The sequence below is a fragment of the Rousettus aegyptiacus genome, unplaced genomic scaffold (genome assembly GCF_014176215.1).
Source record: "Rousettus aegyptiacus isolate mRouAeg1 unplaced genomic scaffold, mRouAeg1.p scaffold_m13_p_11, whole genome shotgun sequence".
Classification (NCBI taxonomy): Eukaryota; Metazoa; Chordata; class Mammalia; order Chiroptera; family Pteropodidae; genus Rousettus; species Rousettus aegyptiacus.
Genome location: NW_023416286.1, coordinates 37272046 through 37288781, shown reverse-complemented (window position 1 = coordinate 37288781; position 16736 = coordinate 37272046). Strand labels below are relative to the sequence as shown.

Sequence of the window (16736 nt, the reverse complement as noted above, 5' to 3'; positions counted from 1 at the left end):
CTTAAAAGGGTCAGCTCACCTAAAACAAAATGACCAAAAAAAAATAGTTAGGAGTAAGGTGATTAGCAGGCTGATAGGAGAAGAGTAGTGTAACCCTTATTAACAACAGGGTTTAAAAGCTAACAATAAGAAGAAATTTGCTATTGCAAGATAGTGATGAACATTCAGCATACATAGGGACAAATCGAGACAACAGAAAAGGAGAGGATTCAGAGATCCAAATTCGCAAAGGGGAGTGGAGATAAGGCACACGCAGAAGAAAATGGACTAATATATATATATATATATATATATATATATATATATATATATATATATATATAAAACTATCCTTTTCATATTCGTAATGGTAACCACACACCAAAGATTCAGAACTGAAGTACATAACAGAGAGGACTAGAGGGAAAATCTACGAAACCCAACCAAAATGAAAAAAACAGAAACACAAGGAAAGGAAGCAGTGGAAACACCAAGCTACCAGCAAGCAGAAGATAAAATGGCTATAGGAAAACCTCATGTTTCAGTAATTACCCTTAATGTAAATGGACTGAACTCACCAAGAAAAGGTACAGTGCTGCAGATGGGATCAGAAAACAAAACAAAACCATATCCTACGTTGCCTCCAGGAGACACATCTCAGTTTTAAAGACAAATACAAATTCAAAGTGGAAGGGTGGAAAATGATATGTTAGGCAAATGACATTCAGAGAAAAGTGGGAGTAGCGGTACTAATACCGGATGAAATAGACTTCAAAATAAAAAAGGTAAAGACACTGAGAGACACTTCATAATGATAAAGAGAATCATATACCAAGAAGACATAACACTTTTTAATTAACATCTGTGCTCCCATTCAGGGAGCCCTGAAATGCATAAAACAGTTACTATCAGAACTAAAGGGAAAAAGAGACCAAAGCATTATAGTAGGGGAGCTAAATACCCCATTAAAAATACAGTAAAATTTCTACATAAAAATCAATGTTCAAAAATCCAAAGTGTTCCTTTAATAATGAATTGTCAGAAAAAGAAGTGGAAAAAATAATTCCTTTTACAATTGCAACAAAAAGAATAAGATACCTAAAAATAAATCTTAACAAAATGTGAAGGACCTGTATATTGAAAACTACAGGACCTTATTAAAAGAAATCAAACAAAAAGAAATGGAAGCACAAGGTTCAGATTTAATGCAATCCTCATCAGAATCCCATTGGTATTTTTTAAAGAGAGCAAAGATCAACAGAATTGTATGGAAGCACAAATCACCCTGAATCACCAAAGCCACCCTGAGAAAAAAGAACAAGGCTTAACTTCAGATTATACTACAAAGCGACAATAAACAGCATGGTATTGGCAGAAAAACAGACACACAGACCAATGGAACAGAATTGAGAGTTTAGAAGTAAACCTATGTTTATATGGGCAAATAATTTTCGGTAGAGGAGCCAAAAACATACAGTGGAGAAAGGAAAGCCTATTCAGTAAATGGTGCTGGGAAAACTGGAAAGCCACCTGCAAAAAAATGGAAACTTTCACCACATACCAAAATTAACTCAAAATGGATTAAGGACCTGAATACAAGATTGGAAACGATAAGTTGCACGGGAGAAAACATAAGAACTAAACTTATGGACTTTTTTATAATTTAGACCTCAAATGCAAGGGAAGTAAAAGCAAAAAGAAATGAATGAGAAGACTATGTCAAACTAAAAACCGCACAGCAGAAGAAGCCATCAACAAGGTAAAGAGACACCCGTCTGCATGGGAAAATATGTTTGCAAGCAATGCCTCTGATAAGAGCCTGATAGCCAAAATATACAAAGAACTTATATGATTCAATAACAACAAAGAAACGATCAATCAAAAAATGGGCAGAGGACCTGAGGAGATACTTCTCCCAAGAAGACATACAAATGGCCAACAAACATATGAAAGAATGCTCAGCATCACTAGGGAAATGCAAATCCAAACCAAAATGAGATACTGTCTTACACCTGTTAGAATATCTGTTATCAACAGGACCATAACAATTGTTGGAGAGGATATGGAGAAAAAGGAACCTTCATACACTGCTGGTGAGACTCTAAATTGGTACAGCCACTATGGAAAACAGTATTGAGGTTCCTCAAAAAACTAAGAATTGATCTACTTTATCATCCAGCAATCCCTCTACTGGGTATTTACCCCAAAGACTTGAAAATTCATATCTGAAAAAATATTTGCACACTGATGTTCATAGCAGCATTATTCACAGTGGCCAGGACATGGGAAGCAACCGATGATTGGATAAAGAAGCTGTGATACATATATACAATGGAAAGTTACTCAGCTGTAGAAGGGATGAAATATGCCATTTGTGACATGGATGAACCTTGAGATAATCATGCTAAGCGAAATAAGGCAGAAAGAAAAAGGTTAAAACCACATGATATCACTTATATGCATGATATGAACCTAAAAACAACAAACAAACAGACAGATTCATGGACATGGACAATAGGCTAGTGGTTACCAGAGGGGAGGGGGTAGGGGAAGGTTAAATGGGATAAAAGGGGTCAAATATGTGGTGACAGCAATCTATGGGCAGTGAGCACACAGTGCAAAGTATATATGACTTACTGTTGAATTGTACACTTGTAACTTACTGGATTTTGTTAACCAGTGTCACCATAAAAAAAAAAAAAAATCCAGATTTGTCAAGGGTGTAATAAGATGTGCTCTTGGATTCCTGGTGGGAATTTTGTTATGACCTTTCCTGTGTGATCCTGATAGTCCACGTTTATGAGCCATGATTTTGGACTGCAGTAATTAATTTACAAGGATAATATTTTTCCTAGGCATACTAAAATGGAAGAAAACAATTAATTAAAGGGTGTTAATTTTTTAATTAGAGTTTTTTAATTTTAAAAAAATCAATATTTATTAACATAACAATTAATGGACAAAATTATTTTAGAAGGACAGTCTTTCTGCCTTGATGGTGAATCTTGTTTTTTAAATGGATTCATTAGAAGAGCCCTTTATTTACTGAATATGTTCAAGTTAAATTGTATATACTTGCCCTCAACCTCTCACCTTCAACGGGCCATTGATATTTCCTGTCATGGTACCTTTAAAGAACAAAATAACCAGTACCACACACCATTAGTGACAGGCTGTTATTTATAAAATGTTGTTATGGATAGATTTTCTATACCTCAGAAGTCAAGTAGATAAAAATTAAATAAGTATTATATTGGAACATTGGGACAGCTTACCTAGCATACAAAAAGTATATCGCCTTTGATATATTAGGTACCCAATAAACAAACCAGATCATCTTTCCACATACTCATTCTTTCCTATTCATTCCTTCCTTCCTCCTTTCCCTTCTTTCCCCTCCCTCTCTCTACCCTCCCGTTCCGCCCCCCAGTCCTTTCCATTCTTTCCCTCCTTCCTTCCTTTCCTTCCTTTTCCCCCCCACTTTATTCCCTTCTATTTTTCTTTTTATCCATTCGTCTATTTTTATATTGTATTAAGTGATAGTAAGTAGTAGGAGAAAACTCAGACTAGAAATTAAATAGAAAAGGGTAAAAGAAGGATCTGCTTGCTTGGCAACCATTACAACTTCTAACACTCAAAAGATGAGAATACAAATCATTTCTTAAAGACAGTGGAAGTACTTTGTAGACCAGAACATTTAGATGTAAACAAGGGATGAAATATAAGGAAGTGCATATTCTTACATTTTGTTTTGTAGAAAAATAGAAAGGAGATAATGTTATATAAACATTTCGCTAAAGAATGAAACAATAAAGGAATCGTTAAAGATAAAAACAAGGATAAAAAAATACAGATTTGATCAATGTAGCCAAAAGTAAATTTTGAAAAGTCTACTAAAAATTTTATAATAGTCAAAACTGATCTAGGAAAAAAGGGAAATCAGGTCACATAAAAAACTAGGAATGTGATATAACATTGCTATAAATATGGAGGCACTTATATACTACGGTAACAGGTACAAGTTTCTAATAAACTTGAAAAGACGGGTGAAATTTATCATAGTAAAATATTATTAAAAATTGTTTTTGAAGTTGGATCAACGTAAATAGACTACTAGACTTAATAGAAATAAGAAAAGTAGCCAGGTCTAGATAATTTTATAGACATTCTAGCAAACCTTTAAGGAACATACATTTCTGTGTTCTGGAGCTTAGACTCTGGACAGCTAGAATAAACCTGATAACAAACTAGACGTGACCAGCACAGAAGAAATCAAACCAGAACGTTTGAAAAAAGTCCTGTATCACTCATTTAAAATTTCATTATTAAGGGGTGAACTAAAATAACATTAATTGAGTAAAGAATCTCTGACTCTACTTATCAGCAAAACATCAGAAACCTCATCAACATCAGAAAAGTGCCCTCTATAACTTGTATTATTCTTTCTTACAATCCCTAGATGATGAGTGTGGAAATAGGTGTTTTACCAAAAAATCAAAACAAAACAAAACAAAAAAACCCACTAACGTATTTTTCAGTTTTGTTTTGGAAGTTCTAGCCAGTGCACTGAGCAATAAAAAGAATTAAAAGTTGTGAACATTGAGAAGAAAAAACAAATATTTTTTTGCAAACATGATTATATAATCAGAAAAATCCAAGCAAGCAAAAACTACTGGAACCAATAACAGGAAATCAGTAGGAGAAAAAAAATTTATGTATCACCCACCACCAATAAAATAACGATAAGTCACAAGGATAGAGATCTCAGTCACCAGAGAAAAAGTAAACACTATAAAATATACGTGGAATTAGAAAACACAAAAAAATACATCGAAACATTATATAAGCTCTCTGATGTGATTTTTGTTTTCCTTTTCATTGTATTTTATAAATTCTACACAGTGTTTTTAAACTATTTTGAAAAGCTATTAGGATTGGCATTTGTAATTATTTACTTTCTATTAACATTTGGCAATTAATGAATTCATTTTCTTTTTAAATTTGTAAACAGATATTTTGCCTCCATGGTGGCCTCTCTCCGTCCATAGATACACTGGATCATATAAGAGCCCTGGATCGTTTGCAGGAAGTTCCACATGAGGTAAACGCAATTTTAATTAAAAGGAAAATTACAACATTGTAAAGCTAAATTAGTAAAATATGATTGCTAATAATATATAACATGTACCTGATTTTCTTGGCCAGGGCCCAATGTGTGATCTGTTATGGTCAGATCCAGATGATCGTGGCGGGTGGGGTATTTCACCACGCGGTGCTGGCTACACATTTGGACAAGACATTTCTGAAACATTTAACCACGCCAATGGTCTCACACTGGTTTCTCGTGCTCACCAACTTGTAATGGAGGTAGGTCCTTTTCCTACAGAATGATGATCTTTATTTCAAATAAATACATATGTCTGTAATAAAGCCTTCATGACTTAGAATTTCAGAAACATTCCTCACCGTTACCTAAGTGAAAGGAAAACTTGGCTGGTTTTAGCAAATAGGGAAAGTACTAGTTGGCTAAAGCAAAATTATAACTCACTTTTGAAGTTAATTTAGACTTAGAGAAAAGTTGCAAAAATAGTACCAAAAAAACTCCCATGTAGCCCACTGTCAGATTCCTCAAGTATAAGTATTTCAGTATTTGCTTTGTCATTCTCTCCCTTCCTGCTCCCCTTCCCCCACACGTTACTTTCTTTTGAACCGTTTAAATGTCCATTGTAGATATGTTCCTTTACTCCCAAATTTCATGTGTATTTTATAGCTATAAGAACTTTTATGCAACCACAGTGTCGTTATCACAGTCAGGAAATGTGCATTGATGTGGTACTATTATCTAAACACTTTATTCAGATTTTGTTTATCTCACTAATGCCCTTTATGGCAAAATTTAATTGAGTGTATATTATCTAATCCAGGATCATGCTGTATTCATTCTCCTTTATTATGGAAATAATTCCTCAGATTTTCTTTGTTTTGCATAATATTGACATTTTTTAAGTGTATAAGCAATTTTATTTTGTAGAAACGTCCTTTTTTAATGGTTTGATGTTTCCTTATGATAATAGTTTCAGGATATGCATTTTTGGCAGGCATACCACATAATGATGATGTGTTCTTTTCCGTGCATCGTATCAGAGATCATAAAATTTATTTATTCTGCTGTTGGTGGCTTTAACGTGGATCAGTTAGTTAAGGTAGTGCCTGCTAGATTTCTCCACTGTGATGCAACTATTTTGTAAATACTAAAGGAATATAAATAGAATAAAATCCTTCTAAACTAGTTTAGAGTGGCTTCAAAATGTTAGGGAAAACTTCACAAACCTAGTAGAGGCAAGAGGAGGGGTGAGAACATAATAAATAAACGTAAATTCTTACAGTAAAGATATATCAGTAATCATAAGAAACATTAAATGGATGAAAATGTTTACTTTCTTAAAAGACAGATACTCTAAAATAAAACAATCAAAATTCAGCTATTTTGGGGGGAAATGTATCTTAAACATAATGACATTACAGAATAGAAGTAGAGGGAAGGAAAATGATGACCAATTAGATAATTAACCTAAATACAGCTAATAATATGAATCAAAATAGGCTCTAAGAGAAAAAGTATAATTTTAAATATAAAAAGGTCATTACTGACGAAAACTGGCCCAGTTCTCTGGGAGGCAATAATTCTAAATTTATACTTACCTAATAATAGATTTAAAATATATAAAGTAAAAATTGACACAATTTACAAGGGAAAAACTGAGAAATCTATCATCATGGTGGGAGAAATTTGAGTACACATCCTACTCACGGTCTCAAGCATTGATTAAGCTGAAACAAAGCAGTTATTGAGCTTAATGTAATAAAATGTGCCCTGCAGTTGAATATTCAGTGCAGGTGTACGATGTTAAAGATAGATACTGTATAAGATAACTTAGAAGACTGAATTTCCCCAAAATATACTTATAATTTTTAGGTTTAGTTTTCTAAACTTCTCTGTGTTAAGATTACAATTTTATACTGAAGTACTGATTTTTTTTAATGCTGCAGGGATACAATTGGTGTCATGATCGGAATGTGGTGACCATTTTCAGTGCACCCAATTACTGTTATCGTTGTGGGAACCAGGCTGCTATCATGGAATTAGATGACACTTTAAAATATTCCTTGTAAGTAACTTTAAACTTAAATTGTGTGTGATGACCTTTAGAAGGAAAATTTAAAATGTAGATTATTAAAATGAGAGGTAGAGCATTTCTGCTTCTGGAATAACAGAATGAGGAATGTGGCAAACCCTCTCCCCAACAAAAATAACTGGAGAAAATTATTTTAAACAAATATTTCAAGTTTTTGAAATTGTGCTAAGTATATATACAGCAAATAGGAAGGTTCGTATTCTAGAAAATCTATTAAATCTTAATAATAACAGCCAGACTGTGGAATTTGATCCACAATGTACTCCCTCTAGTCCTAGATCCCTTGTATGGAAACTACTCCAGGCACTGTACACTGGGTGGGTGTGGACAAGAAGGTAGGGCTTTTCTTTTTTCCCTGCTCCCAATCTAGGGCTATGGTATCACCCCCGGGGGGTCAGGTGCTAGCATATCTTAAGCAGGCTGAGATTCTCTTCCCTTAACTAGCTCCTAGGGTGGAAGCTCTCTACTCCTTGCCTGCATGTCAGCAGAGAATGCTGGGTTCGCATTGTTCTTACCCCAGTGTCTGCTCATAGAATGGGGTGTCACTAACGAGTGGGTAAAAGTAGTCAAAATTACAAATTTCTAGTTATAAAATAAATTATGGGGATGTGTAATGTTCAATATGACGACTATAGTTAATAATACTGTATTGTATATTTGAAAGTTGCTGAGAGGATAGATCTTAAAAGTTCTCATCATAAGAGAAAAATTTATAACTATGGTGATGGATATTAATTAGAAATAATGTGCTGGTTGTTTCACAGTGTATACATTTATCAAATCATGTTGTACACCTGAAAATAATATATGTCAATTTTATCTCAAAAAGAAAACAAATTGCAGGACCTCGCTCACACTAGCTCAGCAAGAAAAAATAAATTAATTAATAGGGAAAAATAGCTGGTTCACTAAACCAACCCACAGCGCCAGAACTGTGGCATAGAAGTTCAACTCAGGGTGAGAGGCAGAACAAAAGCTTTTCAGCTCTGCCTGAGGGGACTGATCTTACTTAGAACAGAGGGTGGAGAATTCCAAGCCTAAGTATTTTGTTGAAAACAGTGGGTATCAGGGTAGAGACCAATTAAGAGGGTTCACATAGCTTCTGTGATACTAGTAACAACAAGCAAAAGATCAGAGCAAGGAGAATTTTAACAGATAAAGACAATGAAGAAAAATGAGCAAAGCCTTAAGAAATATTGGACAGCTTTAAGTATACCGATACAAGTGTAATGGGAGTTCCAGAAGGAAAGGAGAGTGAGAAGGAGACAAAGTATTTGAAGAAATCATGGCTGAAAACGTCTCAAATTTTATGGTAAGTATTAATTTGCACACCCAGGAAGCTCCATAAGCTCTTAACTTACATAAATTCAAAGCTTTCAAAGCTGTCCATATCCAGACACATACATCATGGTCAAGATGCTGAAAGTCTAAAAGAAGAAACCTTCAAAGCAGTAAGAGAAAACTGACTTACAAAAGGGAACTTGAATAAAATAAGCTGACATCAGAAAGGCAGTGCAACAGAATATTCATTCAAAGTGCTGAAAACAGAAAACTCAACCAAGAATCTTACATCCAGCAAAACTTGAAAATGAATGCGAAAGAACAATGACCTCAGACTAAAAAATTGAGAAAATTCAATGCTAACAGACCTTCCATAGAAGAAATAATAGAGACTGACTACTTTGGGCTGTAAGCAAATAACATAAGAAAGTACATCAGCTGAGCTCGCACGTGTGAGCACACAGTGGTAATTCTAAGAGTGCAACTGCATCTTCTTAACTGATTTAAAAACCAGTTGCATAACACAATATGTATATATTAGTAGTATAGTTGAACTTACTGGAAATGTAATACATAGAGATGTAGTATATTCGACAGTAACAAAACAGAGGAGGTGGGTGGGAAATGAAGTAAGGAAATGACACCAAATGATAACTTGAATCCTAAGGAAGAATATGAAGAAAATAAAAAGGTTAATATAGTAAAATCTATAAATATATACTTGGTCTCCTTTCAGCTTTTTTAAGGTCATGAGGTTATGTAAAGTAATTACGATGATTATAATTTTAGGTTTTTAACGTGGATATGTGTATAATATCAGTAGCAAAAGAAGGATGGAGAATGGAAAGGAGTTAAACTTATATTGGAGTAAATTTCTATAATGCACTAGAAGTAAGTTAGTATAAATCAAGAAGAATTTCATGTTGTGTATTGTAAGCCCTAGAGCAACCAATAATAAAATAATTGTAAAGTTATTAAAGGAGTTTAAATGGTGCACTGGACAATATCCCTTTAACAAAAGAAAGCAGTTAAAGCAGGACAAATATTTTTTTAAATGGCAGGTTTAAATTCAGTTATATCCATAATATTAAATGTGAGTGGTTTAAGCAATAAAGTCAAAAGGCAGATATTATCAGATTGCATTTTTTTTAATGTATAGTTTTATGATATCTACAGGAAACATAATTTAGGTTCAAAAATACAAATAGGTTAGAAGTAAAATGGTGAAAAAAGATAGCCCATACAAGCAGCAAACCACAAGAGTACTGACTAGACTGGATGCACTAATATCAGAATGGATTTCAAAACAAAAATTGCTACTAGGCATAAAGAACATTTCATAATGATAAATGAGCCACACCATTAGGATGATATATCAATTATGAATATATGCACTTAACAGATCCCTAAAATATACGGAGTAAAACAAACAGAATTGAAGGGAGGCATAGACAGTTCAACAATAATAGTTGAAGACTTTATTATGCCACTCTCAATAATAGAACTATACAGAAGATTGGCAAAGAAATAGAAGACTTGAGGAACACTATTAACTATATCTAACATCTACAGAACACTGTACCCAACAACAGCAGAATAGAGAGTCTTCTCAAATACATGTGGAACATTCTCCAAGATTGACTATATGCTGGGCAATAAACCAAATCTCAATACATTTAAGAAGATTGGATTTGCAAAGTATATGTTCTGTAAACACAATGTAGTAAAATTAGAAATCAACAGGAGGAAAACTGGAAAATTTATAAATATCTGGAAGTTAACATTCTTCAATAACCTGTGGATCAAAGAAGAAATCACAAAGGAAATAAGAAAATACTTAGAGGTGAATGAAAGTAAAAACACAGTGTACCAAAACAGGAGATACAGTGAAAGCAGTGTTTACAAGAAAATTTATAGCTGTAAATTCCTATATTAAAAATCAAGAAAAATCTTGATAACTTTATACTTACTAGAAAAAAGAAAAGCAAACTAAACCCGGTGCAAGCACGTGGAAGGAAAGTATTGTGTGGAAATAAAATGAAATAGTAGAAAAACAATGAAGAAAATCAACATCCAAAAGTTGAAAAGCCTGAACTAGACTGGCCAAGAAAAAAGAGTGAAGACATGTTACCAAAATAACTACAGACCTTACTGAAATAAAAAGAATTATGAGGGGATATAGTGAATAACTATATGGCAACATATAGTTATTAGGTAACTTGAATGAAATGGAAAAATTTTTAAAAAGACAAAAACTACCACAACTGACTCAATTAGAAATAGAATATCTGAGGACTTGTAGTAAGTAAAGAAATTGAATTCATAATTTTAAAACTTACCCACAAAGAAAAGTCCAGGCCCAGTTGGCTTCTCTGGTGAATTAATCAAATGTTTAAAAAGGAGTTGATACCAGTCCTTTCACAAACACCTGCAAAAGACAGAAGAGGAGAGATTACTTACCAGTTCATTCTTTGAGGCCTGTATACTACAGACCAATACTCTTTATGTAGTTGCAAACATCTGCAACAAAATATTAGCAAACCAAATTCAGCTACGTATAAAAAGGATGATATACTGTGGTCAAGTGGGATTTATCCCAGGAATGCAAAGTTGGTTCAAAATATGAAAGTCAGTGTAGAAAACCATATTAATAAATAAAGGACACAAACAACAGGATCATCTCAGTAAAGCAAGAAAAAGTGCTGTAACAATTCATCAACCTTTTATGATAAAAATACTCAACAAACTAGTCAAAGGGGGAGTGTCTTCATCCTGATAAAGAGCATCTATAAAAAACCCATAGCTAACATCATTCTTAGTAGTGAAAAACTGAACACTTTCCCTGTAAAATCTATACTAAAACAAGCATGTCTACTCTCATCACCTCCATTTAACTGATAATACTGTAAACCTTTATGCCAGGCACTGAATCAGACATTTTATCTGCTTATTTTAACCATAGCTCTGCGAGGTAATTTCATGGAGAATACCTGCAATGACTTGTCCAGAGTCATTCCAATCAACATTGATTTGCTTGCTTGCAAATTCAAATCCTTTAACTATTTGGGTTTTGTTTTTGTTTTGTTTTTGCTATATATAGCCTTCAGTTTGACCCAGCACCTCGTCGTGGAGAGCCTCATGTTACCCGGCGCACCCCAGACTACTTCCTGTAAATTCCTTCAAGGAAAACCTGCCTTTGTATGTGGAAGTATACCTGGCTTTTTAAATATATATTTAGAAACAAAACAAAAAGCAACAGTAATCTGTGTGTTTCTGTAACAAAATGAGATCTATCTTGGCATTAAACTGTATCATGGACCAAAATGTGCCATACTAATGACAAGCATTTAGCACAATTTGAGACTGTACAACACTATGTTCTAGATCAGTCAGTCTTAACAGTTTGCCTGCTGTGTTTGTAGTAACCATTTTCCTCTGGACTATTCAAGCAAAAAAGGTAACTAACTCCTTCATCTCCTTTTGCACTTATTTGGAAATTTTAGTTATAGTGTTTAACTGGCATGGATTAATGGAGTTTTATTTTTAAAAATTCACAAGCTCGTTTTCACTTAGTCCATTACCTTTTATTTTATTGAAATGTATAACTGAAGAAAAGATTCTTCTTGGGAGTATGTTGTCATAACATTTAAACTAAATTACTGTTTATGTTGATCTGCATATTTCTGTATATTTGTCATGACAATGCTTGCATTCTGTTTGGTGTACTGAGCAAATAAACTTTCCATTTTAAACAAAAATGTAGATTTATTGTGGTATACTTGAAAGTTTTACTGTTTTGACATGATATAAAATCTCTTGACTTGTAATAAACAATTGTGTTGAGGTTATTTAAATTAATGTTCTTTGTATAGGGCTTATTTTCATAAGAAAATGATTCAAATAGTACCTGTTAGCTTTTAGACCATTATAAAAGCCATTCTTTTTTCTAAACATCATTTTATTAGGTAATTAGTATTAATGTATTCATGTTGTTACCTATGAATTATATACTAAAACTAGAATATTATATAGCTGGGAAGAATCTTTTAAAAACACAAATAGATGTTATTTTTTCTTTACCTTTTGATCTAGAAATGAGAATAAATTAATCTCTGAGTTTAATAGGAATAGTAGTATTCAAATATATGTACAACATAAATTCCAAATAGTAGATAAGAAAATACGGAATCAGTGTGGGGAGTAAAGGTAGAGTGGAAGACATGAGAAAAAACTAAAATTTTTAAGTCTTTACATAAGAAAATGAGATGGTAGAAATAAGTATAAATATCTCAAAATTATAGTAAATATAAATGGATTGAATTCTCTAGTTAAAAGAGAAAGGGTCAGATTTAATTAAATTTTTTCTTTTTTAATTTTTTAAGCCCAGCTATACACTGATTACAAGACACACACCAGAAATAAAGTGACTTGGATAGGTCGAAAATAAAAAGACTGGGCCAAGAAGATACTGAACAAAGGAAACCTGGAGTAGTTTTATTATTAAAATAGACTTTGGGACAGAATTTAAAAACAAGGTCAATACAAACAAAGTTAGACTTAACTCACAATTTTAAACCCCCATGCATATACCAAAATAGCTTTCATATGTTAAAAACAATCCTTAGAAATGCAGAGGCAAGTTGACAAGTTTTCATTACAGGGGCAGATTTCAACTTGCTTCTCTATTAAGTCAAAAGATGTAGATTTAAATAATACATTCTAAGTAGATTGACATAAAGAACATGTATTGTTGCTTGTACCCTAGCAACACACATTCTTGTTGAGTTTATATGTTGACATTAAAATTTGCAATTATTAAGTCTCAAAAACTGTCAAAAAATTGATATGCAACACCATATTCTCTGACTACAATGTATTTAATTTAGAGGTCAATAGCAAAATTAATTTTTAGAAATACCTATCTAGAAATTAACTTGAGGGTCAAAGATGAAATAAAGGACATTTAAATTATATTAAATAGAATTTAGAAACACCTAATGGTTATGAAACTACATATAAAAATGTGTGAACAAAACATCTAGAGTAACGAAATTTTGAAAAATAACAGAATACATTCACTTCCCTATGTCAAAACTTAATATACAACTAGTTTTCAAGATAGTATAGTACTGGTATAAACATAAACATAGATCAATGGACAGAATTAAGAGCCCAGAAGTAAATGCTTAACATTTATAATCGTCCTTCAAAAAAGTGGCAATTTAGGTGAACACACAATGTAAGTATATATATATATATATATATATGCCTTACTGTTAAAATGTACAACTGAAACTTACCAGATTTCGTTAACTAATGTCACCATTAAAAAAAAAAAGTGGCAGTTCATTGAGAGAGGATTGTCTGTTCAACAAATGGTGTTAGGACAGTTACATATCCACATGCAAAAGGATGAACTTAAGTACTTAACTCCTACCATACAAAAATAGTCGCTAAAAAGATCATAGACGTAAACATAAAAGCTAATACAAACTTTTACAAGAAAACATAACCCCTTTGAGACCATGGATTAGGCAAAGACTTCTTAGATAATACCAAAAGAATGGTCTGTGAAATTTAAAAATTGATAAATTGAACTTCATTAAAATTTAAAACTTTTATACTTCGAAGGATAGAATTAAATGAAAAGTATATTGCAAGAAAGTATTTGCAAAACATCTGATAAAGGACTGTATCCAGATTTAAAAAAAAACTCATCAGTCAATAAGAACCAAAAAAACATGAGCAGAAGGTGAGAATAGACGTTTCACTAAAGACATACAAATGGGTAAATAAGTACATGAAAAGATCAACATTGTTAGTCATTAGAGAAATGTAAACTAAAATCACAATTGAGATATTTCACACATTTTAGAAAGTCTATAATAAATAAGCCCTTATTAACATGAATGTGGAGAAACGGGAGCCTTCATACATTGCTATCAAAAAATGTAAAATGGTACAGCCTCTTAGGGAAACTGTTGGCAACTTCTTAAATGTAAATAACCTTATGATGCAACAATTCCACTCCTATATATCTACCCAAGAGGAATTAAAATACATGTTCACATAAAGACATGCATGCAAGTATTTATAGCAACATTAACTATAGCCAAAAGGTGGAAACGACCTAAAGTAACAGCTGTAGAATAAATAAAATGTTATATTCATACAGTTGTAAACTACCATTAATAAAAAGGAATGAAATGAAACATATTACAACACAGATGAATTTCAAAGCATGCTAGTGAAAGAAGCCAAACAGGAGAAATTATTTTATTTGATTCCATTTATATGGATTGTCCAGAAAAGGGGAATTTCTAGATGGAAGTACATTAGTGGTTGCCTGGGGCTGACTTGGGGGGAATGGAATTTAATTGTAAATGGGCATTAGGGATCTCCCTGGAATGATGTTCTAAAACTTATGGCCATGGTTGCCCCATTTGGTAAATTTGCCAAATATCTTTGAGTTGTACTCTTTTATATGTAAAATATACCCTAGTGAAACTGTTTAAAAAACAAAACGTGTACAATGCAACCAAGCCAGTCTTTAGAGGGAAATTTATAACTAATTGCTTGTTTTGTAATAGAAAAAGCTAAAGATGAGCAAATTGCTTACTATTTCATAAAAGTTAAAAGATTAAGAAGAAATGACAAAAGATGGTACTTGAAAAGACTAATAAAAACATTTAGAAGGCACAACTAAAAGTGTGAATTAAGAAGATACTATGAATAACATTTGCCAATAACTTTGAAAACAGAAGTAATGAGCAAATTACTAGGGTATTTTGACTTTACCAAACTGACTCAAGAATAAATGGAGTCTAAATACTTGTTACTGCTAAAGAAATTGATTCACTCATTTATATCTTAAAAAGAATATAGGTACCAATGTTCATGGCAGGTTATTCACAAGAGGTAGAAACAGCCCAGATTTCCTTCAAAAGACTGAAGGATTAACAGGATGCGGTATATACATAAATTGGACTATTCAGCCATCAAAAGGAAGGAAATTCTGATATATGTTACAACATGGGTGGCCCTTGAAGATATACTAAGTGCAGCAAACCAGACAAAAAGACAAATGTATACAATTTTACTTATATAAGGTACCCAGAATAGACAAGTTCATAGAGACAGAAAATGAATTAGAGGTTACCAGGGGCTGGAAGGAGGAGCAGGAGGGAATGGGGAGTTATATAATGGGTACAGCATTTGAGGTGGGGGTGGGGAGGGCCGGAGCACCTGCTGGAATTTTAACCAGAGCTGTATTAAGTATCACTTTGGAGAGAAAAGAGCCTTCCATTTCAGTCCATGGAAATGGTGTATACCACCTTTGAATCTTCCTTAAATTCTCTCAACAATGTATTATAATATTTGGTGTAGAAATCTTACCATCTAACCATATTCGATTTTAAATGTTGTAAATGATCCTTTTCTTCCAATTTTATTCTCTAATTTTTTTTTTTACGATAGAGATAAAAGTGATTTTTAAAATATGCTTATATCCAGTAGCCATACTAAATACACTTAATTCTTATAATTATCAGATATTACTTTTTTTTAATTACACAATCATGTTTCTGAATACAAAGCTTTTTTCTTTCTAATCCTTATGATTTTTTTTGTTTCATATTGCATTAACTAAGATAATATTTCATGTTATCTGTAGGGTTTTTTATGGTACTTATCCCCTATCACTGTTTCTTTTAGGTAGCATATAGTTAAGACTTTTATTTTTTAAATCCAATCTAACACTATCTTTAACTGAGGGTGTTAAGGCTATTACATTTTTAATGTGATTATTGCTATGATTAGTTTAACTGTCATCTTGCTATTTGTTTTTTATTTATCCCATGCATTTTTTTCTTAATTTTTAAAATTTTTTTCTTTTGGATTAATTGAATATTTTGTATTCCATTTATCTCCTGATTGGCTTATTAACTATACTTCTTCATTACTTTAGTGGTTGCTTTAGTATTTGTGGTATACATCTTTAACTTACAGTCTACCTTGAAGTGATATTATATTTAGTATAAGGACCTTGTAAGAGTATACTTTCATTTATCCCCTCTCAAACTTTGTGCTACTGTTATTATGTATTTGCTTTTTTACATTTATTAAAAATCCTCTATAGCATTTTGTTTGAATGTTAGATTATCATTTAAAGGGATTTAAATAATAAGGAAAAAACTTTTTACTCATATGAGTATATATACTATTTCCAATGCTCTTCATGCTTTTGTATAATTCATATTTCCATCTGGTATAATTTTTCTT

General features: G+C 32.5%; 1 protein-coding gene across 1 annotated transcript in view; it reads left to right on the top strand.

The window, feature by feature from the left end:
- The window catches only part of PPP2CB (protein phosphatase 2 catalytic subunit beta), a 32732-nt gene extending 20518 nt beyond the window's left edge, over positions 1-12214 (top strand). Inside the window, exons 4-7 of the mRNA XM_016136149.2 lie at positions 4991-5080; positions 5185-5346; positions 7030-7148; positions 11557-12214. Coding sequence (XP_015991635.1) covers positions 4991-5080; positions 5185-5346; positions 7030-7148; positions 11557-11629 — 444 coding nt within the window. The 3' untranslated portion in view covers positions 11630-12214. The remainder of the gene's footprint in view (positions 1-4990; positions 5081-5184; positions 5347-7029; positions 7149-11556) is intronic.
- The last annotated feature ends 4522 nt before the right edge of the window (positions 12215-16736 follow it).